Consider the following 26,822-nt stretch of genomic DNA (forward strand, 5'->3'; position numbering starts at 1 on the left):
AAGGCAATTCATAGGCGAGTGTGTAAGTACCGGTAATTAATTTTGCTCTGATAATCCAGCAGTTGTTGATAATCAATAAAGGAAATTTAGTCAAAAGGCCCATTCTTAATAAAATGTTTCGTTTTTTACCCACAGTGTCAAGAGGATGTCTGCAAATGTTCACATTTGCATTATTGGGATTAATCCTATGGATTTTTTTTTACCTGCGGAGGATTAATAACTTTATAGTGGCAATGCCCGAGAAAGGAGAGGAATCTCCGTCAGGCGGCGGCCCCGCTGCACTTCAGCAGGAAGTGCCAGCTGCACCCTCGTCTCATCCAGGCCAACAGTGTGTATCAACACAGCCTGATGAGGACAACAGTCTCCAAGCTCACAGCTCTTCTGCAGGACTTCATGTAAAAGAGCAGCAGCGGCCCCTCGCCACACAAAAGCCTTCTACAAGCAACGTGCCAATGCTCAGATCCGGACCCAGGGCGAGGGAGCGTCTCAAGTTTATTCTGGGAGCCTCAGAGGACAATTCCTCGGACGAGGAGCCGTTGGCAGCGAAACCGCCGAGCGGCGCTTCGCAGCCGTCAACCTCTGCCGCCAAATCATCTCGTCATCAGACATCACCTGAAGCGCTACAGCCCAGCTCCTCGGGCATGAAGTAAGATTGTTAATGACAGTCACAGCTATTAGTTCATTGTTGTTCCGGCGGTCTCATTTTAAAGGTGTTTACGCTCTGATATATGTTGCTCCTTCTTGTCCTCAATAACTGGCTCTTATCATCTGACTGCAAGATGACCTGTGCTATTGTTGTATGTTGCACACCCCCTTTGCTCTATTACTGCACCGGAGTGACTTTGAAATTTCAGTGGTGACTCCAGGACAAACCATACAACCTGTTCACTCAGTGAAGTAAACTGTTTTGACAATAGCATTTTTTATTTTATTTTTGTCAACCAGCTCAGCGGCCTAGTGGTAGAGTGTCCGCCCTGAGACTGTGAAGGTGTGGGTTCAATCCCCGGCCGGGTCATACCAAAGACTGAAAAAAAAAAAGGGACCCATTTGTCTCCCTGCTTGACACTTAGCATTGGAATTGGGGGGTTAGATCACCAAATGATTCCTGAGCGCAGCTCCTGCTGCTGCTCACCGCTCCCTCACGGGATGGGTCAAATGCCAAGAAAGAATTTCGCCCCACTTAGGTAGGCGTGACAACCTAACGCCAACAGAAAACGAGGGAACACTGTATAGCATTTTTCCTTAAAATTGCATGAAACTAATGACAATTTTCTATTCTTCTAATGTCTACTTCCTGACTGTACAACAACCACAATACCAGTATCGCAAGTACCAGATACCTTGAAATAAGGCTGGGTATCGGCACTCACCCATCCCTATAGTTTTTAAATGTTATATTAACTGTGGTAAACTTGTAATGACAGTTACAACTAATAAAATGTGACCAAAAGGTTTTTATGACTACAAGATCTGGGAAGATTCCCATTATTTATTTATTTATTTATTTATTGCATCCAGCATTCCAGAACCGATTGTGTCCGCTTAATAGAGTAGTTGCAGTTGAAGGAACACTTTGTTTTTCGACTCTTGGATCTGCTCTGTATAAACTTGTAATGGGCAGTCTTATCTGCATTTGTGGGAGGGGAAAGCCAAAGAGGGAGCTTGGCAGGAAGTGTAATTCTTCTGTTGAAGTTTTCATTTCACTTTTCAAACGCACAAGTTTGTAAAGCGTGAATGGAGGGGGATATTTTGCCATCTGGTTCCCGTATCTGCAAAGGTCAGTCTGCACTTCATTAAGTGTTGCCATTTGACACCATTGCTTGTGCGCATTTTTTTCCCTTGTTTGTTTATGACCCCAGCAGTTCCAAACGGATGCTACCGCAGATGTGTTTGAACATAATGAAGGATTGCTCATCGTGTAGCTGTTATGTAAGATGTTACGTGTATGACAACTGAGCTCTTTGCAGAGGAGGGAAGTGGATTTAACAGTTTTTCCAACTCTGTCCTATGGCATCATCATTGATGTTCGTGGGTACTTCCCCATTTTATATATATATATGTCACTCAAGTCCTGCATATATATATATATATATATATATATATATATATATATATATATATATATATAGTTTGCTGAAGAAAGTGCAGCTTTTATATGACGGCTCATATCAACTTCACTGATCAAAGAATTTACTTCCAAACATGGGAAAGTTTTTCAACAAAGGTTTGCGTCACTAATGTCAGTGAGGCTTGGGAATAAACAGTGCTGGAAAAATAAATAAAAAAATCCCGGTGTAATTTGTAATTATTTACACCGCTCACATGACGAAAATGTTACATCATCTCTAAGTATGATCCAATAAAATAAAATAAAAGCATTATTGTGAAGTCAGTTTGATGCAGCTCTTATGATGGACCTCATAATACCCAATGAGTGCAATGGCATACTATATATATTGTTTGTATTTCCCCAAAGTCCATGATATGACTAAATCATATCTTATCAGAACGCAGACGTGTTTACCACTCTGTTTAAAATCTGTATTGTCCTTAGATTCTGATGAATATTTTATACAATGTGAACCTTCCCGTTTAAACAGATTACCAAACGACAGACCAGCTATTGCACATTTTACTTTATTTAATTTCTGCTATTTTTCAATTCAATACCTTTTTTAGGACACTTTTAACAATGTTCACTTCTATGGGAAGTGTTGTTGAAATACAATTTACTTGCAACAGCAGAAAACAAGATAAGGACAATACAGTACAGTACTGTAGATTGGCTGCTTCACCGCAGAACCTGAACTTTGACTTTGACTTTGGCTTTTGATTTCCACAGCTCATTTTCGTTGGACTTTTCTTCAAGCTGTTTACTTGTGCGCTCGTACAGAACTCGAGGTTCTTTTCAGCTACTTGTGACAACGTGTAAGGTTTCTTGACCAGGCAAATCATTCTAAGGTTTCCTGTTTCAGGCCCAGCATGTCTGGTCCTCACTTGGTGAAAAAAGGACGCGAACACAGAAAGATGGATCTTCACCGAGACTTCACTGTGGCCTCACCTGCGGAGTTTGTCACCCGTTTTGGTGGAAATCGTGTCATCGAAAAGGTGAGAAAACCCCCGATTTTTTTTTTTTGTCTAAATCACCTTTTTATGTTTTAATTGACATAAATCAATATATTTAGGTGAGATTTAGGATAAAGATGACAAGACATGAATTTATGTTCGCCATTTGAGTGACTCAATGGAACTGTCAACTCCAACTTTTTGCGTTTAAGCCCCTCCATACATTATAGCATTCACTTATTTCTTGTGACTGACATATGGTGACTTGTTGCTGTTTTTTTTTTCCCCGCTACACAAATCTCTTCCTTGTTCCGTTTGCCTTCCACAGGTGCTGATTGCCAACAACGGCATCGCCGCAGTGAAATGCATGCGCTCTATCCGACGCTGGTCCTACGAAATGTTCCGAAACGAGAGGACCATCCGCTTTGTGGTCATGGTCACCCCTGAAGACTTGAAAGCTAACGCGGGTACTGCGCGGCAGTTACGATTGAGCGCATCGTTGGCATGCTGCATGAATCACTTTTCTGTCTGTCATCTGTTTTCAGAATACATCAAAATGGCAGACCACTACGTGCCTGTTCCTGGTGGGCCAAACAATAACAACTATGCCAATGTGGAGTTGATAGTGGATATTGCCAAAAGAATCCCAGTGCAGGTAAATATCACTGTTGTTTGTCTGCTGCCAGAAGTAATGATTAAAAATAAAAAAAAATTTAAGAAAAGATTTGCGTTTCTATTAACAGGCAGTGTGGGCCGGCTGGGGTCACGCCTCAGAAAATCCCAAACTACCTGAGTTATTAAACAAAGCCGGCATTTCATTTTTGGGTAAAACAAAATGGAGTAATACCTCTTTATCGTGTTAGTGCTTGTTTTCCAATTGTATGTTTATTTTAGGGCCATCCAGCAAGGCTATGTGGGCTCTCGGGGATAAGGTGGCTTCTTCCATTGTGGCGCAGAGTGCAGACATTCCCACGCTACCGTGGAGCGGATCAGGTTTGACCTTTTCTCCTTGTCTTACTTTAAAAAATGTAAACAACATTGCTGAGCTTGCTGAACTGATTTCTTGGGATTTGGTCGCCATAGAAATGCTCAACTCTGTTGTTTTTGTCCTGTTCCAGGTCTGAAAGTGGACTGGAGGGAGGCTGATCAAATTCCCGGCAATGTAATCAGTGTCCCGCCTGAGGTCTACACACAAGGCTGCGTTCTAGATGTAGATGATGGTCTAGCGGTAGGCACCAACAAAATTATCTGGCATTTTTCCAAAATGATGGCATTTATTATGTTGCGTCCCAAACTGTACTGTATGTCTCTTGGGACAGGGAGCCGAGAGAATTGGTTATCCAGTTGTCATCAAAGCTTCGGAGGGTGGAGGCGGAAAAGGTATCCGGAAAGTAGAAAGTGCTGATGATTTTACGAGCTCATTTAGACAGGTTTGTGAACTTCTTTTTAGGGACCTTTATGTCAATTCTGTGTAATCCAGCCCCACATATGGAGGACCAAAAATGCCCCAAAAAAATAATAAATAAATGCATACATAAAAGTGAAAATAAAAAGGATATAAAAAATATAATTCACAGAAATATATTAATGCAAAAAAAAAAATATATATATATATATATATATATATATATATATAAAAAATGTAAATAAAAATATATTTAGAAAATAATGTAAATAAATAAATAAAAGTCAAAATAAATACAAAAACGAGATAAAAAAATACATATAGAAATAAATACAAAAATAAATATAGAAATAGAATTAAATGTCAATCAATAAATAAAAAGGCTCTGCTCTCATATGTATTTCATGCTGCATATGCTGTCACACCCACACCCACAAAGAAACCATGATCTTGTTGATTACAGAAACTCGTGTGAAGTTGTCGAGCAACTCGAGTCGCAAGTTGTGGTGACGGTGAACAAGATAGTCGTCCATTGCTGGAGCCTTTTTCTTTATTTATTGATATATAAATATCTATATATTTATTTTTGTATTAATGTACACATTTATATTTTATTTTTTTAGTCACATTTTTTATTTTTGTGTTTATTTATTTATTTATATATGTTTTTATTTCCATTTATATTTATTTTTTGTATTAGATTTTTTTATTATAATTTTATATCTGCTTTCAATCTGAATTTTCACTTTTATTATTTTTTTTTTATGTATGCATTTTTGGTCCTTCGTGAACATAGCAGTGCACTTTTCTTTTTTTAATGACAAACATGTATTTGGGTTGCAGGTTCAGACGGAAGTACCCGGCTCGCCCATTTTCATCATGCAGCTGGCCCAACATGCAAGGCACCTTGAGGTTCAGATACTGGCTGACGAATATGGAAACGCCATCTCTTTGTTTGGTCGAGATTGTTCCATCCAAAGAAGGCACCAGAAGATCATTGAGGAAGCCCCTGCAACCATAGCTGCAATCTCGACATTTGAACAGATGGAACAGGTCAGCCACATCATTTATTTCGGCCCGAGCAGCGACCACTGCGAGGTTCCTTCACATTTTGAAGAACTCCTTCCACATATTTCATCCGATTGACTTGAATCTGTGGGTGATGATCCAAATGGAAAGTAAATGCAAAAGTTTTTATTTCACCGAATGCTGTTGCTGTGGCGACGCGCTTTTTGCCAAGAAAAAGAAAGCAGATTTTTGTCTGTCTTCACATTAGTGAAGACATGAAACCTTGCACACTCATCACACCTGGCAAAATATATATATTTTTTCGTTTATTGTGAATGTGTGGCTCAGTAGCGCCCTCTAAAACGGTTTAACTCCCACTCGTGTATTTCACCGAGATCTACGAGAAGTTTGAGGCATATGTTACAGCCTAAAACCTACATGCTAAATCTAACAGGATGTCAGCCATTTTGGATTTTCTTTCAAAATTGCCCTCATTTTTCACCTATTATAGAGGTCACATTTTAAAGCACTCCTCCTAGAAATTGTATCCGATTGTCTTGAAACTGTGGGTGCTTCATGTAAAGATGTTCAGGATGAAAAGTAAAAGCAAAGACTTTTTATTTTCCAACGCTGTTTGCCGTGGCGATGCACTTTTTGCCATGAAAAATGATGATGATTTTGGTGATCTAGAGATGTGTGAAAACATTATATCAGGCCTGGCAAAAAAAACAACATAATATTATGTAAACATTATTGTGCCATTTTCTAAAAATGTACCTCAATGTGGCCCTTCATACCTGCTCACGCCTCTAGTTCATGTATATCTTTTGTATGTATTCACTCCAACTTGGCATTTTGCTTCCTCTTTCTCACTAGTATGCTATTAGATTAGCCAAGATGGTGGGCTATGTCAGTGCCGGAACCGTGGAATATCTTTTCTCCGAGGATGGAAGTTTCCATTTCTTAGAGCTAAATCCTCGCCTGCAGGTAGAACATCCCTGTACAGAGATGATTGCAGATGTAAACCTTCCAGCTGCCCAACTTCAGGTAAAATCATCACCGGAGCATCCCAAGAATACTTACAGAGAGTGCAATATTGATAACAGTATATGCTTCCTCTTTTCTGGACTATTCGATGTAGGAACTTTTTTTCATTCATCCATAACACATTGGCTCCCAACATCTATTCGAGTTAGTTTATCCCAAAGGTGTTTGCTTGAACTCGTACTTACTTAAAATGTATGCATTTATTTTTTAAATATAGGCCATATTCAGTTTAATAATTGTTAATTAATAAATAATGTTTTTTCTATTTTAAACAAAATATTAATATTTCATACATAAATTTGTACCATAAGTTAAAAGAAAGAAGGAACTATGACCATTCCTCTTAATAAGCCACAGCGTCTGCTCATGTTGTCCTTCGGGCTCGCTAGTACCCGCTCGCATCAAGTTTTTGAAGAAAATGTGTATATTTATTTTTTAAGTAGTAGGCTTGCAATTAATTGACATAGCAAAAAGGTATCCTGCCGTCTTCATCCCTCTTCCCCTCCCTCCTGCCTGTGTGCAACTGCTCAACCCTCCCCTCTCTGCTCACCCAAGAAGGAGAGAGAGAGAGAGAAAAGAAAAGCTGCTGGCCTCTACAATAATCTTCAGAAATGCATCTTGTGTAGCGATCTCTGCAAGCGGCCAATCATATTTCAGCAAGACTTTGCCTGCTTTGGAGTCCCCTCCCAAAAAAAATAAAAAAAATAAAAGAAATGCTCATTTCTGGTGACGGACAGTTTTATGTAATTGAATAAAACCGTGACTTTTTAAAACCAGGTAAACCGTCAAACCGGTAATCAGCCCATGCCTCGTTGGAACAAAGTAGGGAAACTGAAGAGCTGATATTTAGCGTCCATTTGGCATTCTAGACTTAAGTCCGCTTTGATTGATTGAGGTGTGTCCAAATACTTTTGTCCTCATTGTATATTTTCTCACAATTAGCCGATCTTAATTCATTCATTCTCACCCATTTTGTCGTCGACGACAGATTGCCATGGGCATCCCCCTTTACAGAATTAAAGACATCCGTTTGCTCTATGGAGAAACTGCCTGGGGTGACAACATTATTAGCTTTGAGATTCCAGAATGCCTGCCAAGTCCTAGAGGGCACGTCATAGCAGCCCGGATCACCAGTGAGAACCCTGACGAGGTAGCGCTCACTCTCTCCGATGCTATTAATCTTCCGTTCTTTTCCTCAAAGATCATTCCTGTCTTGTTGTATACAGGGGTTCAAACCCAGCTCCGGCACCGTGCAGGAGCTGAACTTCCGCAGCAGTAAAAATGTCTGGGGTTACTTTAGTGTCGGTGCAACCGGGGGTCTGCATGAATTTGCTGACTCACAGTTCGGGCACTGTTTCTCCTGGGGGGAGAATCGAGAAGAGGCCATTTCGTAAGTGTCTGTTTTGATTAGCGGTATGTTGCTATATCATTTCTGTGTAAATTCTTGACAATAATATGTTCTATGCAGCCCCACTTGTGTAAATACGGTATTCTGGTTTATATTGCGTTTAGTGGAATCTGAATTGTGCAGCAAAATCCAGCCGTTTTTATCCATCTCAGGGGGCGGCCATTTTGCCACTTGCTGTCGACGGAAGATGACATCACAGTTGCTCAGGGTGCAGGCAATAACCAATCACAGCTGACTTGTTTTCTGAAGCCGAGCTGTGATTGGCTGTTACCTGAGACCTGAGCAACTGTGATGTCATTTTCACAGCAAGTGGCAAAATGGCCGCCTTCTGATGTTGATAAAAACTGCTGGATTTTGTGCCATAACTCATATTCCACAAATGTAATATTAATCAGAACGTCATGTTTAGACTAGAAAGGTCACATATACCATTATTTTCAAGAAATGTTTACGGTTGACTTCCCCTTTCAAAGGATTGGGATGGGAAGAACACCGAATTTGGCAAACAATGCTTGCAATTAACAGCATAAGACAAGAACATAGAACACAAAATACCGATTGTTTTCCTTTTGTTTGCTTGTGTCACGTAATGCTTCAGGAACATGGTGGTTGCAATGAAGGAGCTGTCAATCAGAGGGGATTTCAGGACCACCGTTGAATACCTCATTAAGTTACTAGAAACGGAGTGCTTCCGAAACAATGACATCGACACAAGCTGGTTGGATCACCTGATTGCAGAGAAAGTGCAAGTATGCGTCATTTGGTAGCCGTCTCAACATGCTGGTCTGGCGACTTTCACGACAAAAGGCCATGTGACTTTTTCTGCAGGCAGAGAGGCCAGACACCATATTGGGGATCGTCTGCGGGGCTTTGCATGTTGCCGATGCAAGCTTCAGAAAGAGCATGTCCGACTTCCTTCACTCACTAGAAAGGTCGGTACAAAACTTAGACTAATACTACTACTAATATTATTAATGACGATCATAATAATGAATGTGTGCTCAAACTTCTCTGTACCTGCAGAGGCCAGGTTCTGCCTGCAGCCAGCCTCCTCAACTCTGTCAGTGTCGAGCTCATATACGAAGGGGTCAAATTCTGCTTAAAGGTTCGTTCCTTTTCGTTCCCATTCCGTAGTGAACTTACCATCTTTATTCTAAATGAAGTACCTTCTGTGGTTGACATCAGGTGGCCCGCCAGTCCCCAACAACGTATGTCATCATAATGAATGGCTCCAACATTGAAATAGATGTCCACCGGCTCAGTGATGGTGGTCTTCTGCTCTCCTATGACGGCAGCAGCCATACCACCTATATGAAAGAGGAAGTGGACAGGTAAGCGTTATTTCATTTCCGAGTCGAACTGCATTCACCCCCATCCCCCCCCCCCCCACCCCTACGACTTTAATTCGCAGCTACCGCATCACTGTTGGCAACAAGACCTGCGTGTTTGATAAAGAAAAGGATCCCTCTGTGCTGAGATCGCCCTCTGCTGGTAAACTACTGCAGTACATTGTTGCAGACGGAGCGCATATTTGCTCAGGAGAGACCTACGCAGAGATCGAGGTGAATTTGAGGGCATATGCATGTTTACTCATCTAGCCAAACCACTCGTAAGACAGAACTGCACCTTTTATGTGATCTACTGTCTGAACTCAGGTGATGAAGATGGTGATGACTCTGACGGTACAGCAGACGGGACATATACATTTTGTCAAGAGGCCCGGGGCAGTTTTGGAGTCCGGCTGTGTGATGGCACATATGAACTTGGATGACCCTAGCAGTATACACCGGGCAAGTTCTCGTGTCCTGTGTATATATATATATATATATGTGTGTGTGTGTGTGTGTGTGTGTGTACACAATTGTGTGGACAGCTCATGTGGTCGCTCACGTCTACATTGCGGTGAACAAAAGTCTAACCATGTTATTCTGTCATAATGTAGGTGGAGCTCAATACAGCCACCCTACCACCACAAAACCCATTACCCATAGTTGGGGAAAAGCTCCATCAAGTGTTCCACAGCATCCTTGAAAACCTTGTTAAAGTAATGGATGGTTATTGCCTTGAAGAGCCCTACTTTAGCACCAAGGTACAGAAATCGGATCAACATCAATTTGATAATACTGACTTTCAAGCAATGCTTTTTAAAATGTATTTATTTTTCGTTTCTGCAGTTGAAACAGTGGGTAGCAACCCTCATGAAGACTCTGAGGGACCCCTCCCTGCCACTGCTGGAGCTGCAGGAGATCATGACTAGCGTGGCGGGTCGAATCCCACTTGGTGTTGAGAAAGATATCCGTAAAATCATGGCCCAATATGCCAGCAACATCACCTCGGTCCTGTGCCAGTTTCCAAGCCAAAGGGTGAAAAACCTCAATTATTCTTTTAGAAAGCAATGCTCAGCATAAATGAGTAAAGTCCCACATATTTTTTAACTATTATGTTTAAATGTTTATTGAAGGTAATATACATAAAATAAGAGAGAATGGCTGATAATTTCCCCCCGTGACGTTATTGTCAAAGAAAACTAAAGTTTCCGACGCTGTGAAAGTGCCCTGAATACACCATTTTGTTAGCAATTAGCAAGTGTGTAGCGTATGTTATTCTGTTGTTCCTAAGCGTCCTTTAAGCTATTTAATGACATTCCAGTTGTAGTTAACTGTAAAACTAAACACACAACGCTAAGAATTACATCCAATGTATATTTAAATACAAAACATTCTTCGTTTTAAAAACATCGCTAGCCTAGAGCTAATTCTAAAAGCGCAGGGAGGATCCCATTCAAATGTTAACAGGAAGTTAGCATCGACCTCGGGTGTATTTTTCCTTCAAATAACGAATATTCATACGCAAATGCTGTGGGAACACATAGCCACTCACTTTAAGTGTGTACACCATGGATGCATTAAATATGTATTTTTAAACAATCGGCAGATTAATTGGCAATCAGTATTTTTTCCTGCCAAAAATCTGTATTGGCATCGGCCTCAAAAAATGCATATCGGCTGGGCCCTATTCGTACTCTAAAAAGCATCAACTGGAATAGGCTCCAGCTCACCACTATTGAAAATGGATCGACTAATCATTAATTATCATTGAATTATTCTACTTTTCCCCATCATAAATCAAGAAAAATTAGTCAAACAATTTTGACATTTTATTACTTTTTGGGGTTTTTTTATGTTAGAAATGCCAAGTATGTTGCAGGTGCACCTCTGCAACACCCACAAAAGTAGACATTATTACAGTGGCTATCAAAGCCGAGCAAAAATTATTTATGTGAAATATAGTGGATTGAATTTATTAATGCTGAGCTATATCAATTTCTAATCTAAACAGTGGACTTCTTTTTCAATCCAGGTTGCAAATATTCTCGACAGCCATGCAGCCACTTTGCAGAGAAAAGCTGATCGAGAAGTGTTTTTTATTAACACTCAAAGTATCGTTCAGCTGGTACAGAGGTTAGCTTGTTTATATTTCTTGTTAGCAGTAAAAAAAAGAAAAAAAAGACAGTGATTGTAATTGTACTGATTTATATTTGATGTCGTGTTGCAGGTATCGCAGTGGAGTACGTGGTTACATGAAGTCTGTGGTTCTGGATTTGCTCAAGCGATACCTTCAAGTAGAGACGCAGTTTCAACAAGGTGACAGTAATATTTGATCAGAGTTATCTGCTTTAAAAATGTTTTTAGCATCACTAAATCGTGTATGGGATTTTCTCGTTTTCCACAAGCAGCTCATTATGACAAGTGCGTAATCAACTTGAGAGAACAGCACAAGCCGGACATGAGTCCTGTGTTGGAATACATATTTTCTCATGCCCAGGTCTTCAAGAAGAACATCCTGGTCACAATGCTCATCGTAAGGCCTTCATCATACTCATGATTCATCACAAGTGAATTTCAACTAGGGGTGTCAAAATTAACACGCTAATAGTGCAACTTAAAAGTTCCCTTAACCAGGGCGCAGGGGTCAGCAACCTTTCCAGAGCCATTTTGGGCTAAATCAATTATAAAAAAATCTGTCTGGAGCCGCAAAACATTTGATCATGAAAATGTCCTGCTTTTTCTTAAAATAAATTTTCTGACACATTTTGGCAATTTTATGGTAATTTTCAGGATTTCTACTTTTTTTCCCTGCTTATTTTATATTTTTTAAACCTTTTCTTTTCTGCCTTTTTTGTTCAATTCTCTGATATTTTTGGCAATTTCATGGACACTTTATGGTAATTGTCTGCTTTTTTTCTTCCTTTCTGGACATTTTATGGTCACTTTTTGGACATTTTACGGTCATTTTGAAGCTTTTTCATCTATCGTTCATCCCTTTATTTCTTATAATATAAAAATTTGGACTCTGACGTTTAAAAAAAATATTTTATTATTTTCTCAAATCTAAATCATTCTTTTATTTAAAGAATACTTTATTCAAAAAAGTTAAATAAAAATAAAAAAATTCTACAAAATGTGTTTTTAGAGATTCACAGGGAGCCACAGGAGAGTGACTAAAGAACCAAATATGGCTCCAGAGCCATAGGTTGCGGACCCCTGAACTAGGTGTTATTCCTGACTCGTTTGCAAGAAAGCTTGCAAACGAAAGCTTGCATGACAATGCACTTGTACACAAGTTGCTTGATGTTCAAATTAACTAGCTTTTAATATGAAAAGAAATGCAGTTTCTGTCGCTAATGTCCAACATGAAACGCTAATGCTATCCAGTGGCAGAAAAACGGCCTCAACACAAATCAATGTTGCACACACTGTTTCAACTTCAAATAACTTTATGAAGTATTATAAAATACCTTATCAATGAACTAAAAGATACAACCATATTTGTATTAGGTTAACATATTTTTCCACTTTTATGTTAATAAGAGTTTGAAAAACGTGACATTTTCTTTTATTTCACATTGAGAAGCGATATAAAATGTGCGATTAATCATAAGTTAATTGATGAAATCATGCGATTAATTCCAATTAAAAAAACGGTATGGACTGACACCCCTCATTTCAACACAACTATCTTTGATTTTGTTTAGGATCAACTATGTGGAAGGGATCCAACTCTGGCGGATGAGCTGATGGTGATTCTCAATGAACTCACTCAGCTCAGTAAGATGGAGAACTCAAAAGTCGCCTTGAGAGCGAGACAGGTCAGACTTTGAGCAAAGCAGTTAAATACAGAACTGTGACTATATTTAGCAAGTTTTATTTACTGATCTTGGGCTCCACAATTCACGATGTGTAATTAATTGTCTGTCTCAGGTGCTGATTGCCTCTCATTTACCGTCGTACGAACTGAGGCACAACCAAGTGGAATCCATCTTCCTCTCTGCCATTGACATGTATGGTCATCAGTTCTGTCCTGAAAACCTAAAGGTACATGTCACGATTACATGTCAGGACCACAGTTTCCATCTTTGACCTCAAATCATTTGCGTTCTTCCATGCCCACCAGAAACTCATCCTCTCCGAGACTTCCATTTTTGATGTGTTGCCCAATTTTTTCTACCACTCTAACCAAGTCGTCTGCATGGCTGCACTGGAGGTATGCGCAGCGACAGGCTCTTACTTCTTTTTGAAATTCGCTAATAACGACACGCCGAGGTTCCATTTTTCTCCAGGTGTACGTGCGTCGAGCTTACATCGCTTATGAGCTCAACAGCATCCAGCATCACCAGCTGCGGGATGGAACGTGTGCTGTCGATTTCCAGTTTATGCTGCCATCATCGCATCCCAACAGGTAACACTTTTGCTCTTTGCTAAAACCGATTTAAATACCTTTGCTGATTAGCTTGATTGGATATCTCAAACCAGGCCACAAATGCTATTCTGTCATAAAATGGGGTGGGTAAGGATAGGTGAGCGCAACTGTGGGAAACTGTCTCGTGTTTTTAATGCCTAACCTTCTCTTTATAGAGTAGTTTAAGCCACTGAACGGGAATGTGCAGTATAAATCATAATGCCTAGAGGGGGAGGAGGACGTTGATCCTCCACTGCTAATATTCACCTGTCAATCATCTTATTTCAGAGGGAGCAGCCCTACTCTGAACAGGTAGAGTAAAGCTCCTCCCAGCCTACTACACCTGATGGTGTGTATGCCTTACAGCAAAGCATGCCAGTTGCATTGTATTGCCTTTCTCCCTATTCCTCTGTATCCAGAAACATTTGCCCTCAAGGACTTTTACCGTGTAACAAGTGCTTGGTAATTTTTGTTCTTTTTAGCTGAGCTTCTGCGTATGCAACGCTTCTCTCAACTTGTCTATCGATGCAGAGATTTTTGAGCGGTTCAGCCGTCATGCCATTTGTTTACCTCTCAAAAATCTCCTCAGATTTAGGACTGCAAATTTGATCTTGATAACAAATCATAATCCTTTTAACTCTTTCACTGCCATCGACGGCTATAGACGTCAAAAATTCATTTGAACTATTTCTATTAGTTTACCTCTTTTTTTCCACTTTTGATTATGAAAGCCTAAATTTTTTTTATTGTACATTTAGAACATATAAAATTTGTGATTAAACGTGAGTTAACTAATGAATCTATGCGATTAATCACGATTAAAAAATGTCATCGAATGACACCCCTCATTTTTAATAATCTTTTTTTTTATCACGTCAGGCGATTACAATTTTTAATTGTAATTAATCGCATGACTTTAATAATTAACTCATGAATAATCAATCATTTTATATCTGTTATAAATGTACAATAAAAAAAAATCTAGGTTTTCACACTCTTAACAAAAGTGGAAAAAAATGTTAAACTAATAGAAATGGTTAAAATTTATTTTTGACGTCTGTAGCCATCAATGGCAGTGAATGAGTTAATAACAGCTTTTAATAAAAGTACCTGGCTTCCTGAACTTTTTTCCCTAGGTTTCCATACTCTTGTTAACAAAAGTGGAAAAAATGTTAAACTAATTGAAATAGTTCAAATTAATTTTTGACGTCTATAGCCGCCAATGGCAGTGAATGAGTTAATTCATGAAACAATGATATGATGTAATTCATTCTGATTGCACATGATGATGATCATTCTTGTTTATATTTAATATGCAAAAATGCAACTGCAATTTCCTCAAATACTCGCTGTTAACATTGGCTGTCACATCTCTACAGTGCTAATAATTCAGTGGCGCTATGCGCTCGTCACCGCCTGTCTTTATTTTTTCAGGGTTCCTGTCCCACTGAACGCTTCAGGCCAGTTAAAAATGCGGCGGCAGAGCAGTGACCTCTTCCTGGAGGGAGCTCTGTCTCCACCTTGTCAACGCATGGGCGCGATGGTAGCCTTGCAGTGTTTTGACGATTTCACAAGGTTAACCTGTCTTTATTTTTCCACTCGATCTCATTGCACATTTTTGAGGGATTAAAGCCATTGACTTGATATTTCTTGTGTAGGAACTTTGACGAAGTTCTCTGCAGTTTTGCAGATCCTCTTTTGGAGAACCAACCCTTTTTAGAATCTTGCTCCAGTTTCTATGAAGATGAGAACTTTAAGGTGAGTGATTTTGTTGTCATTTTCCCCCCCTTCTGGGGATATATCATCTTCTTCTTCTTCCTGACAGAACACCAGGGAGAGTCCGATTCACATCATTAATGTATCAATAAAAAGAGCTGACACTGAGGATGACGATGCCTTAGTCACCGCCTTCACTTCCTTCGCCCAGTCGAAGGTCAGCTCATATAATGCAGTGGCTCATATATTGTAATTTCAAATAAGAACAGACATACTGAAAAATGACTGTTGTCTTTTTATCCTTAGAGATCGTCCCTATTTGAATATGGCATCAGAAGAATCACATTTTTGGTTGCACAAAAGGTAAATAAACTGTCATGAGGAATAACTGTTTGATTCGATTTGTTTTAAATAATTAAATGTGAAAGAGGTCCATATTGGTTGGAATAGGATGTCTGCGTCACATTTAAAGGTTCTGAGTTTGAATCTTGGCTTTGACATTATACTCTAGATTCCTCCCATAGTCCAAGAACTGAAAAGCTTTTGCTTCTGCCTACACCCTTTCGGTTGTATATTTGTGTATGGAATTTGTTTTTGTCCATTTTAAATGTTTTATTTATCTTGCCAATGAACCGAATGAATAAATGAATAGAAAAAAATAAAATAAAATTTGGGGTCACCTGGAGATTCTAAATTGGTGTGAATGCGAGTTTAAATGCCAGCTTGTTTATGCTGTTTGTTAGTGATAGACCGATATTTATTATTATTTTTTCAAGCCTGATACCGATTATTAGTAGTCAAGAAGACCAATAACCGATATTCATTTGCAGTAAAAGAAAATATTAGCCTCAAAATCTTTTAAGAAATTACCTTTTTCTTTTCATTTTAATTATAAAGAATTATAAGCTTTGTTTAAAAATTATAACAAAAATTGCAGGGAGCTTCCAGGGTTATCATGCATGTGTTAAGCTAAATTAAAAACTAAGCAAGTAAATAGTTTTGTAAATAAAGCTTTCTAAAATGTCAACATAATTCCTTTATTTTATTTTTAATTTTTTAATTTAAAAAATGCTTGCGAATGTATACTAGCTAATTTGGGGTTTTCTGCAGGATTTGTAAAAAGTTTCAAGAGATCTTCGCAGACAGTGAAAAATTGTCAGAATGTGTTTGCGTCTATGAACATCTTACAAATCCTGATGAAAAACCCTAAATTATATAGTGAGATACCTGCTTTATCGGCCTTCAGATTTGTAAAAAGACCGATTTGATAAATATTGGCACCGATAATCGTCTAACCCTACTGTTTGTGCTCTGTGACTGACCAGCCCAAGGCCTCTCAGCTCATCTTTGTTGCTGTTTAGCAATTACTAGTGCATATTTTGTATTTATTTTTAACAGAGGGAGTTCCCCAAGTTCTTCACTTTCAGAGCACGAGATGGGGTATATATGTATATTTTTTTACTCTCAAAATAAATTTGAATATCCAACATCAATAAATTGTGCTGCTGTCTGAAGAGGTGTTAACACCCCATACGTTATTATGCGCAGTTCCAGGAAGATCGGATCTACCGTAATCTGGAGCCAGCTTTAGCGTTTCAGCTGGAACTGAACCGCATGAGGAACTTTGACCTGACTGCCGTTCCGTGTGCCAACCACAAAATGCACCTCTACTTGGGAGCCGCTCATGCTCAGGAGGGTGCCGAAGTTACCGATTACAGATTCTTTATCCGAGCTATTATCCGCCACTCCGATCTGATTACAAAGGCAAGAGGCTATTGACAGAAAAGCCCCCCAAATTTCATATAGCGTTTTCTGTGACTACTTTTTAATGTGGTATTTGGATTGTGTTGGTGTGCGAATTAGGAAGCGTCTTTTGAGTATCTTCAGAATGAGGGGGAACGTCTTCTGCTGGAGGCCATGGATGAATTGGAGGTGGCCTTTAGTAACACGACCGTTCGTACGGACTGCAACCACATCTTCCTCAACTTTGTCCCCACTGTCATTATGGACCCATCGAAAGTGAGCGTGTAGCCAATATTGCACACATTTTTCAGAATACGTGTCAGATTACATTATTCACAGATATTCAATTAACTACAATTTGTTGTACTACTAGTTTAAAAATCATGAATATTGCATTTGTGGAATATGAATTAAGCAGCAAAATGCACCCGTTTTTATCCATCTCAGGGGGCGGCCATTTTGTCATTTGCTGCCAACTGAAAATGACATCACAGGTAAAGACCAATCACGGCTCAGCTTGCTCACGTCACATGACCAAACTCACAAAATAGTGATTGGTTGTTACCAGACCCCTTAGGTTAGGGGTGTCAAACTCATTAATTAATTAATTACGATTCAAAATTTTAATCGACTGACACCCTTAATTTTTAGTAATCTTTTTTTTTTTTATCACGTCAGGTGATTAAAATTTGTAATTTGAATTAATCGCATGACTTCAATATTTAACTCACGATTAATCACAAATTTGACATGTTATAAATGTACAATAAAAAAAAATTCCTAGGTTTTCATACTTGTTAAACTAATAGAAATAGTTCAAATGAATTTTTGACGTCTATAGCCGTCAATGGCAGTTAATGAAGTTATAAGGATGTTAATGTGTATGAATGATGTTTGTTTGTTTTAAACTTAACTTTAAGTTGCGTGTAAAATAATGACATCCAGAGCAATTCCGTGTACAAGTTGCATCGCTCATCTGAGGATTCCTTGTGAAATTACAAATTTATACGCTTTGATTGTGGCTGATTAATTGGTCCGACGTTACTTTACAAAATGGTCTCGCGGGCCGGATCCGACCGGCAGGCCGTATGTTTGACACCCCTGCCTTAGGCACTGTGATTTCATTTCATCAACAGCAAGTGGTAAAATGGCCGCCCACCTGAGATAGTTAAAAACCGGTGCAGTTTGCTGCCTAATTCATATTCCGCAAACACAACATGAATCCGAATGATGTGCTTTTGTTTGTCAGATTGAAGAATCGGTCCGTTCCATGGTGATGCGCTATGGAAGCCGACTATGGAAGCTGCGTGTCCTGCAAGCCGAGTTGAAGATCAACATTCGCCTGACTCCCACGGGGCTCGCCATCCCTATTCGGCTTTTTTTGACCAACGAGTCTGGCTATTACTTGGACATCAGTCTGTATAAGGAGGTTACTGACCCAAGTTCTGGACAGGTCAGTCCATTTGACTTGAGTCACTTTGTGAAAGGCTATTTCTTTCATTCGACCATTCCATGATGCTAATTCACTATTCCCAATTCACCTGGCATCTCCCGCCCTTAGATTATGTTCCAGTCTTATGGAGACAAACAGGGACCTCTGCAAGGCATGTTGATCAACACTCCCTACGTTACCAAAGACTTGCTGCAGGCCAAGCGTTTCCAAGCTCAAACTCTGGGCACAACATACGTCTATGACTTCCCTGAGATGTTCAAGCAGGTCCAGTTAGAACCCGGACGTGCTCAACTTGAACGCTGTCATTCCTTTTTTCCTGTTCTGAAGAGGTCTCTCTCACGTTCAAATCATTCTATAGGCTCTTTTTAAGCAGTGGGGTCCAGGGGACAAATATCCTAAAGATATGCTGATGTGCACTGAGCTGGTTCTGGACCCGCAAGGTCGTCTGGTGCAACTGAACCGCCTGCCTGGAGACAACGATGTAAGATGCACAATCTGTCGGAATCCATAACATCGCTGTGGTTATTTTCCTCATAACGCTCTTAATCAGGTGGGAATAGTTGCTTTCAAGATGAAGATGAAGACGCCGGAATATCCAGAAGGCCGAGACATCGTCGTCATCTGTAACGACATCACCCACATGATTGGCTCATTTGGACCTCAGGAAGACGAGCTGTTCCTCAGGGCGTCCGAGTTGGCCCGAGCTGAGGGAATCCCGCGCGTTTACATCGCTGCTAACAGTGGAGCACGCATCGGTCTTGCCGAGGAGATTCGACACATGTTCCAGGTGGCCTGGATTGACCCCTCTGACCCCTACAAGGTGAGGAGGACCAGCTGGCATTCACTTATGTTCTGTGGTTACCGGTTGAGGAACTGACACAGCAAAAAAAATAAAAAATAAACGATCCCGTAATTTGTGACATGTTTAGGGTTTTAAGTATCTTTACCTGACGCCACACGACTATACGCGCATCAGCGCCACCAATTCTGTGCACTGCCACCATGTGGAAGAAGGAGGGGAGTCGAGGTAGAAGAAACAAACGACAATATATGCAACTTTTTAGTCCACCTTGTATCTTTGGTCATGCTCACTTTTCGCTCAGGTACATAATCACTGACATCATCGGCAAGGATGAAGGTCTCGGGGTGGAGAACCTGCGAGGTTCAGGCACCATTGCTGGAGAATCTTCTCAGGCCTACCAAGAAATTATTACAATTAGTATGGTAAGGTTGCATGTCAGACGTGGTTTCGTCACTCGGGTTTGATACATTTTTGCTGTTCTAGGTGACCTGCCGTGCGATTGGAATTGGGGCATATCTGGTACGTTTGGGCCAGAGAGTGATCCAGGTGGAGAATTCTCACATCATCTTGACTGGAGCAGGTGCGCTGAACAAGGTTTGTTAAGCATTTCTTTTTTTAAACATTTCTTCATGTGACCTCGCTAGTCTAAACATGACATTCTGATTAATACTACTTTTGTGGAATCTGTGTTTTGCAGCAAAATCCTGCCATTTTTATCCATCTCAGAGGGCGGCCATTTTGACTGAAGATGACATCACAGTTGCTCAGGCAACGACCAATCACAGCTCACCTGTTTTCTGAAGCTGAGCTGTGATTGGTTGTCATCTGAGTCACTGTGATGTCATTTTCACTCGACAGCAAGTGACAAAATGGACGCCTTCTGATATTGATAAAAGTGGATAGACTCATCTTCCACTAACAAAATATTAACCAGAATACCGTATTTAGACTAATGGGGCTGCATAGAACATGTTATTATCAATAATTTGTTGGGGGGTTGACTGCCCCTTTAGTTTCACTCCCAGCCATTTTTACTGAAGCAACCCCCTTCACCCCCGGCTATTTTATTGCTTTTTGACTGATTTTGCAAGGCCCACAGAATATTGTGTTCTTTTGCTACTACCAAAAGAAAAAATAGTATTTTCTTTCATCAGGAAAAAAACCCGTATATTTTTATCTGTTTGTGTTTTGCAGCAATTGGCATTAGAATATAGCTAAATTTAATCATGGTTCACAAATCTGTTTAGAACTGTGGGTAAATGAGCTTTTTTCAACATGGCCCTGGTTGATCTGTTTTGTTCTGCTGCCACTTGCTGGCCGTTTTGTAACAACTACCATTTCTTCAACCGTTCTCTGCAGTTGACTAAGCCTTCTGTATGCATAAAAACATATAAATACGTCTTTGGGACACTTAAAACATTTCAAATAGAACTTATGTATACATTTTTGGGAGCAAATGAGTTAAATGTACTTTGGGAGCCAGCTATTTTTCCTTTTAAAAGAAATATACTGTAATTTAGAAATTGTGGAGGTTTATGTACACATGGCCCTCTCAGGTGCTCTCCACAAATGGCTCACATCCAAAGTGACAGGTTTTTATGTTAAGTTTGTATACCTGCTGCCCTCGGGTCCATAAGAATCACGTGGGGTGCCCCAGGGTTTGATTTTAGGCCCACTGCTTTTTAACCTGAGCATGTACAGGTTGGTATCTGGCGACGTCGTCGGGGGACACGGAGTCATCTGTGTGGCACTTTGTGTTACGATCTTTATAAACAAAGTTTGCATAGATTGAAGCAAGCCCTGTTATTTGCAGGTTCTGGGCAGAGAGGTCTACACCTCCAACAACCAGCTGGGCGGCATCCAGATCATGCACAACAACGGAGTCACACACACGACCGTGCCAGACGATTTTGAGGGCGTTGTCACCATTCTCCAGTGGCTCTCCTACATGCCAAAGGTTCTGCCGAATATTACAAATGTTTCCATGGTAACCGTCTCTTCGTGTCTTTCATGAGAGATGGTCTCTTCTTCTGACAGAACAACAACTCCTCCGTGCCCGTTGTACCAACCACTGATCCAGTTGATAGAGAGATTGACTTTACTCCCACAAAAGCGCCATATGACCCTCGCTGGATGCTGGTTGGGAGACCGCACCCCAGTGAGCATCATAACTGCACAGTAAAACAACCCCTGATAATTGGTTAACGAGCAAATGTCGTTTTTTTTTGTTAACTATTCATAGCGGCGAGAGACGCCTGGCAGAGTGGATTCTTCGACCATGGCTCCTTCATGGAGATCATGGGCTCTTGGGCTCAGACTGTCGTCGTGGGCAGAGCACGGTAAATCTCATCAACGAATGCATAAAGTATCGTACGATTTGCGGAGACCGATTGTCAATTGCTGGCTGAAATGATACAGGTTAGGAGGGATCCCCCTTGGTGTCATTGCTGTGGAAACGCGGACTGTTGAGTTAACGGTCCCAGCTGATCCGGCCAATTTGGATTCAGAATCAAAAGTGAGTATCCTTGGGGCCATCTATTGAACATCTCTTCTCACCATTCACAACATTAACTATAGCTATACCATAAATGAGATTTTGAATGGAGATTGCTCTAAATGTGAAAAAAAAAAGTATTAGAGGTGCAATGATTAATTGGCAACTCATCACTTATCAAATTAATAATTATTTTTGAGAATTGATAAAAAATTCAGAGTTGTGATTTGCCAAAATCCTTGGCAATGAAAGCAGACTGATTATCTTTGTGTTGAATCAAAATAAAACATTTGCAAACTGCTTAGACTTTGGAAAACAATGATCACAATTTTTCCACATTTTCTGTCATGTTATGAAACAAACCAATAACTGAACCATGAGTAAGTCATGTTAGTGCATTGTCTGCACTGTCAATTTGAAATAATGCCGTTTTTGAATAAAGTGATGAACATTAAAACATGTTTTTTTTTTAAATAATCAGATTCATTGAATAATAACAAAGCAATTGGAAGATTAATTGATTTATTAAAACTCCTTATTTACAGCCTTAAAACTGCTCAATGCAGTAAATTTCATTTTGAACCGCTACTGATACGTGTGGCCAAAAATGAAACTGCACACTCTCTTCTTCAATATACGCCAACATGTCCAAACTACGGCCTGGGGCCATTTGCGGCCCGCCGTCCATTTTTTAGCGGCCCTCAGGACATACTAAAAATAACTTTTGACATGGAGCGGAATGCCGTTTTTTTTTTTTTTTTTGTTAGAAGTGTGGCTGTAAAAAAAAGAATGGGGACGAGAGTAATGTGGAATACACTACAATAACTGAGAAAGGCAAAGATACAAATAAATTTACAGCAACAGTAACAGAAAATGTTTTCATAATAAAGATAATTCAGTTTGACAAACAAAAATGTTTTCCGCCACTTTCTGCTTAGTGCCAATTTGTGAATATATATACTACAATATATAAACAATGTATAACATGTCTGTTTGGTTGTACTGTCATAAATTAAAGTAGAAAAAAAAGCAGCCCTTGCATTTTTCTATCTTTCTGTTCATGGCCCTCGGAGGGAAAAGTTTGGACGCCCCTGACATACACAATGTGCGCATGATGTCAAATCCGTAGACAGAGGGCGGGAAATTCAAACCCGAATCCAGTCTGTAAGCTATTAGCCAGAGGCTTGCTTGCAGGAATACCCATTGTGAACAGCTAAATTGTTAATCTGCTAATTAGATAACGTTTGAGTCGTAAATGGTCAAATAAAAAGGCTATTGCAATTTCCTCCACGGGGCATCTCGAACATACATGATATCCATATGATGATGCGTGTGTTGCATTTCAGGTTCTGCAACAGGCTGGGCAGGTGTGGTTTCCAGATTCCGCCTTTAAAACAGCCCAAGCCATTTGTGACTTCAACCGTGAGCATCTGCCTGTCATGGTGTTTGCCAACTGGAGGGGCTTCTCTGGTGGAATGAAAGGTGCAGGATGTGCACGACCAAAAAAATAATAATGCATTTTTGTACCAAACATGGTGGAATTATTCATGATTCGGTATTGTTTCCATTCCTCCTCCCAGATATGTATGACCAGATATTAAAGTTTGGGGCTTACATCGTGGACGCCCTTCGGGGTTTCCATCAGCCTGTGCTGGTGTACATTCCACCACATGCCGAATTGAGAGGAGGGTCCTGGGTTGTTATTGACCCCACTATTAACCCTCTGTGTATGGAGCTATATGCTGACAGAGAGAGCAGGTGTGTCTCAATTGGCCTGGTGTGAAGATGGATGAAACTTTTTGTATACGGAATGAGTGTCCTTGTGTCTGTCCAGAGGTGGTGTGCTGGAAGCTGAAGGCACAGTGGAGATCAAATTCAGGAAAAAGGACCTGCTGAAATCCATGAGAAGACTGGACTCTGTCTATGCTGGTCTGGTGGAGAAGCTTGGTAAGTGATCTTTTTTTTAGTGATTTTTTTTGGGGGGGGGAGGTTTTAATTTATTCACTGCCATTGATGGATATAGATGTAAAAATTTTATTTTAACCATTTCTATTAGTTAAACATTTGTTCCACTTTTGTTAACAAGAGTATGAAAAAATAATAATTGTACATTTAGAACAGATATAAAATTTGTGATTAATTGTGAGCTACCTATTGAAGTCAGGCGATTAATTACAATTAAAAATGTTAATCGCCTGATGCGAAAAAAAGAAAAGATTATTAAAAAATTAGGGGCATCTAAATTTAATTAAATTCAAATTAATCGCATGACTTCACTAGTTAACTCACAATTAATAACAAATTTTATATCTGTTCTAAATGTACAATTAAAAAATTCTAGGTTTTCATACTCTTGTTAACTAAAGTAGAAAAAAATGTTAAACTAATAAAAATAGTTCAAATGAATTTTTGACGTCTATAGCCGTCCATGGCAATGATTGAGTTAATAACAGCTTTTAATAAAAGTACCTGGCTTCCTGAACTTTTTTTTCCTAGGTTTTCATACTCTTGTTAACAAAAGTGGAAAAAAATTTCAACAAATTGAAATAGTTCAAATGAATTTTCAGTCAATAGCAGTGAATGAGTTCAAATTTATTTTGGACGTCTATAACCGTCAATGGCAGTGAATGAGTTAAAAAGATTTTTTGACGTCTATAGCAGTGAATGAGTTCAAATGAATTTTTGACGTCTATAGTCGTCAATGGCATCAAATGAGTTAATGGATTGTACATTTTGATCAAATGCTGACATTCATGCGCACCCGTGTACTTTTCCAGCTTCTCTCGATCTGCCCGAGAAGCAGTGTAGAGACCTAGAAGCAAACCTGAAAGCAAGAGAAGAATTCCTGTTGCCCATCTACCACCAGGTGGCAGTGCAGTTTGTGGATCTTCATGACACTCCTGGCAGGATGCAGGAGAAAGGTGTCATCACTGTGAGTACCGACTGCATACACACTTATCTCACGACAGGCCATAGGTAAAAAGGTAGCCAAAATATTACAACACCCCGACATGAGGAAGTAAGTCATATTTTCTCGCAGTGAGTAATAATAATAATAATTGTATCACATTTTGTAGTGTAGCTGATGATTTTTTTGGTGTTCACTCTGCCTTTCAGGATATTTTGGATTGGAAGAATGCGCGCCCTTTCTTCTACTGGCGTTTGCGGCGCCTCCTGTTGGAGCAGGTGGTTAAGTACGAGATTCTCCAGGCCAACAAAGACCTCAGCGACGGCCACATGCAGTCCATGCTGCGCCGCTGGTTTGTTGAAACCGAGGGAACAGTCAAGGTTGGTGACTGCAGCTCGCGTATTTCATGGCGCTGTTATTCGGACATGCAATATTTGAATATTTTTTACTCATGCTGTCAAAGTTAAAGCGTTAACTGATGAATTCGTCACAAAAAAATGATCGCATTAATGATCTATTAACGCAAATTAGTCACACAATTAATTTTGACTGCAGATTATCCTTTCGCTGACAGCGGATGTTTACATTAAAGGTAGCACAGGTTGTGTTTGAGCAATAAACATGACTTCATCCATTAAAGTTTGCGTATGACATTCAGAATATTGGTTCATGCCAAACTATTGGGGTCGGGTTTTTTTTCCATTTTAAATTACGCAAGTAATTAACGGAGGGACTCTCTCCATCTCTTTTTTATTTTATTTTATTTTATTATTATTTTTTTTAAAGTAAAACAAAGATAATAATGGTAATAATAATAATACGGAGGGACTCTCTCTATCTCTTTTTTTTTTTGAGTAAAACAAAGATAATAATGGTAATAATAATAATAATAATAATACATACTTGCATACATGAAAGTTTTACATTTCAGTTATTTTGAAATTTTGGGGAAAATTTATTTACTGTACAAAACTATAGGGAGCTATGATATTTACTTGTTTAGGTTTTCATTGAGTTTTTAAGACGTACTGATGACTAGTCATGGCAAAATGACGCTTCATGAAGCTTCATGAAGCACTTAAATATAAAGGCTAGTGCAATGGAAATGTATTAAATTTCCACTGCATCTTCCAACCAAGAGTGCCATCTAGAGGAGTCAAAAAATATCACAAGTGCTTCATGAAGCTTTCATGAAGTTTCATTTTCCCATCACTACTGATGACCCTGGGAGCTCCCTGAAGTTCACATTTTAAAACATAGATGATGATTTTCTAAGAGTTAAATAAATACTTCTTCTTTTTTTTTATTGACATTTTGCAAATCTGAAAAGATGTTCAATTATCATATGCTTTAAGACATTGCAACAAAGTTAAGAATTGGAATTTGTATTTTAGAAATATTTGACACCAATATTTTTTCCCTTTTTAAAAATGTTTATTATCGGCTCCAAATATCAGTTATCAAATTCCTTGACTAGTAACAATTGGTATCGCTGTTGTCCCTGAAAAAAAAAAATGTCGGTCTATTTCTAATGTCTAGTAGTGATGGGGAAAATGAAGTTTCAAACTTCATGAAGCACTTGCAATATAATTTTACTCCTCTAGATGGTTGTAAAATAAAGGTTAGTGCAATTGAAATTGATTAAATTAAACCATAAATGCCATCTAGAGGAGTAAAAAAAATATATATCACAAGTGATTCATGAAGCTTCATTTGTCCATCACTAATGTCTAGTCAATATCCTCAACCAGTATTTGCTTCCGACTTCACTTCCAGGCGTACCTGTGGGATAATAACCAAGCAGTAGTCGAGTGGCTTGAGAAGAACTGGTCCAAAGAGGATGGCACTCGAACTGCCATCCGAGAGAATATCAAGTACCTAAAAAGGGAAAATGCCTTGAAACATATTCGCAGGTATGCACATACCCACCACAGGAACTTGCACGGATTTTAGTATATGTATAATATATATGAAACCATATGAAGATTGGTCAAAGGTTAAATATCAACCCAGTACCAAGTATATAAAAGTAT

General features: G+C 39.4%; 1 protein-coding gene across 4 annotated transcripts in view; it reads left to right on the forward strand.

Annotated features, from left to right (window-relative positions):
- acacb (acetyl-CoA carboxylase beta) overlaps positions 1–26,822 on the forward strand; it is a 27,710-nt gene continuing 888 nt past the window's right edge. The window contains exons 1-53 of one of the 4 annotated variants that reach the window (XM_086076644.1): positions 1–22; positions 136–646; positions 2,976–3,108; positions 3,395–3,533; positions 3,612–3,721; positions 3,810–3,891; positions 3,961–4,059; positions 4,185–4,294; positions 4,386–4,496; positions 5,315–5,524; positions 6,356–6,526; positions 7,515–7,676; positions 7,753–7,916; positions 8,533–8,683; positions 8,763–8,866; positions 8,958–9,039; positions 9,120–9,265; positions 9,346–9,496; positions 9,590–9,724; positions 9,877–10,023; positions 10,109–10,297; positions 11,295–11,395; positions 11,490–11,578; positions 11,671–11,795; positions 12,970–13,083; positions 13,196–13,309; positions 13,389–13,478; positions 13,555–13,673; positions 13,962–13,985; positions 15,108–15,248; positions 15,332–15,431; positions 15,499–15,606; positions 15,696–15,752; positions 16,788–16,829; positions 16,938–17,153; positions 17,253–17,408; positions 18,382–18,585; positions 18,694–18,849; positions 18,944–19,066; positions 19,136–19,405; positions 19,515–19,612; positions 19,689–19,809; positions 19,871–19,981; positions 21,201–21,344; positions 21,425–21,545; positions 21,630–21,726; positions 21,806–21,902; positions 23,228–23,363; positions 23,462–23,639; positions 23,716–23,828; positions 24,659–24,813; positions 24,999–25,169; positions 26,566–26,702. In XM_086076644.1, coding sequence (XP_085932770.1) covers positions 156–646; positions 2,976–3,108; positions 3,395–3,533; positions 3,612–3,721; positions 3,810–3,891; positions 3,961–4,059; positions 4,185–4,294; positions 4,386–4,496; positions 5,315–5,524; positions 6,356–6,526; positions 7,515–7,676; positions 7,753–7,916; positions 8,533–8,683; positions 8,763–8,866; positions 8,958–9,039; positions 9,120–9,265; positions 9,346–9,496; positions 9,590–9,724; positions 9,877–10,023; positions 10,109–10,297; positions 11,295–11,395; positions 11,490–11,578; positions 11,671–11,795; positions 12,970–13,083; positions 13,196–13,309; positions 13,389–13,478; positions 13,555–13,673; positions 13,962–13,985; positions 15,108–15,248; positions 15,332–15,431; positions 15,499–15,606; positions 15,696–15,752; positions 16,788–16,829; positions 16,938–17,153; positions 17,253–17,408; positions 18,382–18,585; positions 18,694–18,849; positions 18,944–19,066; positions 19,136–19,405; positions 19,515–19,612; positions 19,689–19,809; positions 19,871–19,981; positions 21,201–21,344; positions 21,425–21,545; positions 21,630–21,726; positions 21,806–21,902; positions 23,228–23,363; positions 23,462–23,639; positions 23,716–23,828; positions 24,659–24,813; positions 24,999–25,169; positions 26,566–26,702 — 7,115 coding nt within the window. In that variant the 5' untranslated portion in view covers positions 1–22; positions 136–155. Of the gene's footprint in view, positions 23–135; positions 647–1,666; positions 1,778–2,975; positions 3,109–3,394; positions 3,534–3,611; positions 3,722–3,809; positions 3,892–3,960; positions 4,060–4,184; positions 4,295–4,385; positions 4,497–5,314; positions 5,525–6,355; positions 6,527–7,514; positions 7,677–7,752; positions 7,917–8,532; positions 8,684–8,762; positions 8,867–8,957; positions 9,040–9,119; positions 9,266–9,345; positions 9,497–9,589; positions 9,725–9,876; positions 10,024–10,108; positions 10,298–11,294; positions 11,396–11,489; positions 11,579–11,670; positions 11,796–12,969; positions 13,084–13,195; positions 13,310–13,388; positions 13,479–13,554; positions 13,674–13,961; positions 13,986–15,107; positions 15,249–15,331; positions 15,432–15,498; positions 15,607–15,695; positions 15,753–16,787; positions 16,830–16,937; positions 17,154–17,252; positions 17,409–18,381; positions 18,586–18,693; positions 18,850–18,943; positions 19,067–19,135; positions 19,406–19,514; positions 19,613–19,688; positions 19,810–19,870; positions 19,982–21,200; positions 21,345–21,424; positions 21,546–21,629; positions 21,727–21,805; positions 21,903–23,227; positions 23,364–23,461; positions 23,640–23,715; positions 23,829–24,658; positions 24,814–24,998; positions 25,170–26,565; positions 26,703–26,822 lie in introns of those variants that run through there. The other 3 variants (XM_086076645.1, XM_086076646.1, XM_086076647.1) reach the window with 3 other exon arrangements.

Source organism: Leptonotus elevatus, chromosome 5 (assembly GCF_054856555.1).
Source record: "Leptonotus elevatus isolate MCC_2025b chromosome 5, RoL_Lele_1.0, whole genome shotgun sequence".
Classification (NCBI taxonomy): domain Eukaryota; kingdom Metazoa; phylum Chordata; class Actinopteri; order Syngnathiformes; family Syngnathidae; genus Leptonotus; species Leptonotus elevatus.